A 4,202-nucleotide genomic window follows, 5' to 3' on the forward strand; every position below is an offset into this window, starting at 1 on the left:
TTTATTTTTTCTTTAAATGATTTTCCTTTAATTATTAAATATTTTTATACATATTCTTACTACTTATAAGACATTTTATAAAGTATATTTGTGGAATACTTATTGGAAGTGAACATAAAATTTCATTTTGAGGACATAATATTTTTAAATTTACATAAAAATTTATTAAGAAAAATATTTGTTAATTATGTATAGCATTGTGTAATAAGTCTATATTCTGTAATTAATTAATTTAATTGTATAATAAAAAATAGGATATAGACTATAAATTAAGGCTATAATAAAGAAGAAATCAGTAAATAAAATGTTATATAAAAAAATAAATTATTAAAATTACAAATAGAAAACTAGCATAATTAAAATCTCCACTTATATATAGCCATATATAATAATGAATTAAACATGAAAATTTTACTTTTTTTAAAATATTAATTAATTATAACTTGTTTAATAATTATGGACAGTAAAATTTTAATTTTATTTTGTACAATAAAGCATATCCTTTATGTTTTAAATTCTTAAATCTAAGAATTATATAACACTGCAAAATTATTTTCAATATGTTTAAACAAATACTAATCAAAAATTATTATGACTTAAAATTGATAATATATTTCACAGGTATTCACCTATTTTATATTACATAAATTTATTGAACAACCTTGGAAAAATAAGTAGAAAACAATAAATATAAAATATTGCATATATTAAAGAGTCAGTTGTTGAAAAGTTATCCATAGTCTTATATATCTTTGCTTATGAAATAGAATAAATTCATTAAATATTATTATAGTATCGTTATATATATGTTTCATAGAATTTTCAAAGGATAATGTTGAATAATTTAGTAATCTAACCAGTATTTATAAATATATATAGTAATGTATGTATTGTAGATTATTCAAGAATAATTTTGAGTACAAAATTGTGTATAATACTAAAGTTTTATAATTCATGATTTATGCAATAATGTTTTATTACTGTATTATAAGTAAATAATATTATATATAATATTAAGGAATTATAAATAATACAACAATAAAATACCCCATATACATTATAATAATATTTTTTATAATATTATAACATATATATAAATATAATTATATCCAAAGTCTTCAATAATATATATTGAATATTAAATATATCACAAATTATATATAAAAAAAATGTTAAAATATATAAATAAAAAGTAGGAAGTGAGATATATATTTTAATTTCATAAATATAAAATATGAATTTTTAATATATGTTATATTATTAATATATATTCTTAGTTCTAGTAAAAAACAATACTTATAACCTATCTTAATATAATACAAATATGCCATATATTGGCTCAACATATAACATAACTATACAAAATCTAGAACTTTAACTCAAACGAACAAGTATAAAAAATTACAAATGCACAATATAAATATTGTAATATTTAGGTAATTTACATTATTATATATAATCACGTATGCATGTATTATCATTATATTATTAAAAATTAGTATATTTCTCATTTTAATAAAAATGTAATTAAAAAATGTACAGTTGTTTCATAAATGAAAAATTTATAAGAAAAATCTAATAAAGAAGAAACTCAAATGAAAAAAATATAAATATGGAATTAATTTTAAAAAATATATAATCAATATCATATAATGTAATAAAAATATAATACGGATTATATATAATTGTCACATTTATGTATATGCATTAGATATATTTTATTATATTTTATAATAATATAACATAATTTAAAATAATTTTAAAATGATTGATTTCAGAAAATATAAGAAAAAGTATAATGTATAATGAATAAACATTTCCTATATTGTTTTGATATGAACACAATTGTCTAAGATAACCAAGATTAATATTTCTGTAGATTCTACTAGCATATAATAAAAATACTATATATAAAATACTAATATTATTTATTAAAATATATATAATTGTATTAATATGAAATATCAAATATATATAATACTTTTTATTTAATCATTAAATTGTAAAATGTCAATAAATAAAATATATTTGCAGAACATATGTGTTGGTATATTAAATGGAGTTATTAAAAAAACACATATCTAATGTAAGTGCATGATAACATAGTAATGTATAATAATATACATTACTTTTCTCAAATTCGAAAAAGTCATACATTGCCATATTCATTAACTTATATAAAGCAAAAACTTATTTATGTACGTAATAAAAATAAGAAATTTATAATACTAAAATTATATAATTGTATAACACCATAATAGCATAGTAATATATTTTTATATGTAAATAATATATCTAATTATATTTTAATATTTATACCTATTACTTAATTCAAATATTATTTTACAAAATTTTGATATATTAACAAACTAATCAATAAGATTTATTCTGTCTATCACTGTTTTACCATTATGTTTCAACATAATTAATGAATTTTCAATAAAAAAGAAATATGTATTATTAGATTACATTTAATTCTTAACTGAAATGAACATATATTAGAACATTTGACTCAATATAATTTTTACATTTTATATATGCAATTAAAAAGAATTTTTTTTTCACATATTTTTTAAATTATTAATTAGAATGAATTCTAGAAAATATAATTTTGTACCATAATATTTTCTTACTGAATAACTTTATTTTTATTTATATATCAATTTTATTTTATAATTATATTATATATGCAATTCAGCAATATATAAATATAGAACTTCATATATCACATATATTCTTTTTTTTAGTATATACTTGCAAGATCATTTGACAATCAGAATGACCTCATAAATACAGATATGACCGACAGTGATGGTACATTGCAAAATTATTGTATGAAATATGTAGATAAACAAGACAAACTAAAAATTAAATCAGATTTATTCCTACCATGCATGAAAGTAATGACTTATTTGGGTAAAAAAAAATATATATCTACAGAAAGGGATGATTCAGATGTATCCTGCGTCTACATATTTTATTTGATAAATAAAGAACTTCAAAATAGTAGAACTAATGACGAATTAAAACAATTTTATAAGGATATTCTCCTTGAATATAAGCGTCTAAAAAATAATGACATATGTAAAGATTATGAGCAATATATTCCAGAAATTGATTTAAATAAAATCAAAGATATGAATGATATGAATAATTATATTGATAGAATAAAAAATAATAATGAACGTTTGTCTCAGATATGTAATTTAGCTCAAAAGTGCTCTGAAATATATATGCGTAACAAGGTCACGTGTGAACACAATTATGACCCTGATTTTTGTAAAGCACTAAAAAATATTATGGAAGAATATAATGATTTAATGAAAGATAGAAATTGTGAAAATAATACACTCTCATTACTTCCATCGATTCAGATGTATAAGGAAAAAAGTCCTATTTTAATTCCCAGTATTTTTATGTTAATAATTGCCTTTTTTTTGTTTTTTCTGTTTAAGGTTAATTATTATATTTTATATACAAACAACAAAATAATTTTACTAAATTAAAACAAAAATGATTCATATGTAAATATTATATTTATTATATATATATGTTTTTTATTTATTATAAATTAGTTCACACCATATGGTCCGTACTTTAGACGTACTATAAAACGGAATATATTCAAAAGCACTAATTTAGGTAAGGATTTTAATGAGTACCTGAGTTCAGAAGCACATAGCACTATTTCTGGTATTCGCAGATATAATATTTTATATAATTGTGTATAGTTATACCATTAAATATGTAAATATAAAAATATATATCTTTATATTATATAACAAACACCCTGAGAAAATTACATGGAGGACATTTAGTCTATTAAGTTAATATATTAATTAATTTATATAATATAATTTAATGAATTCTGGCTTATATATTTAGTAAGATACCTCATAAAATCTAATAATCAAGTAATGTTCAAACTAATAATCTCTATGAGAATAAATAGCGAAAAAAAATTTTATGAGTAAAATTCATTCATACATTATATTAATGTGTAGTAACATGCATAATTAATATGTTTAAAATTATAAATAATATATTATAAATAAAAATATTGTTTATGTTATTCATTAATATAGGTATTGATATGAGAGATACAAATTATGAATACAAATGAGTAAACGCAATATATGTTATGTCTAAATTATCCGTTCCATTTTATTATAGAATATTATTGAAAATTGAATATAAAAAAT

The 4,202-nt window shown here is 18.0% G+C and overlaps 1 protein-coding gene across 1 annotated transcript; it reads left to right on the top strand.

Annotated features, from left to right (window-relative positions):
- Positions 1-2,589: 2,589 nt before the first annotated feature.
- On the top strand, positions 2,590-3,731 carry PGO_000880 (variable surface protein; the record flags this gene model as incomplete). Its single annotated transcript, XM_028690852.1, has 3 exons — positions 2,590-2,613; positions 2,748-3,455; positions 3,576-3,731. The coding sequence occupies 3 exons, from the start codon at positions 2,590-2,592 to the stop codon at positions 3,729-3,731; spliced, it is 888 nt and encodes a 295-aa protein (XP_028546653.1).
- Between the last annotated feature and the right edge of the window lie 471 nt (positions 3,732-4,202).

Source organism: Plasmodium gonderi (genome assembly GCF_002157705.1).
Source record: "Plasmodium gonderi DNA, contig: Pgo-contig_81, whole genome shotgun sequence".
Lineage (NCBI taxonomy): Eukaryota > Apicomplexa > Aconoidasida > Haemosporida > Plasmodiidae > Plasmodium > Plasmodium gonderi.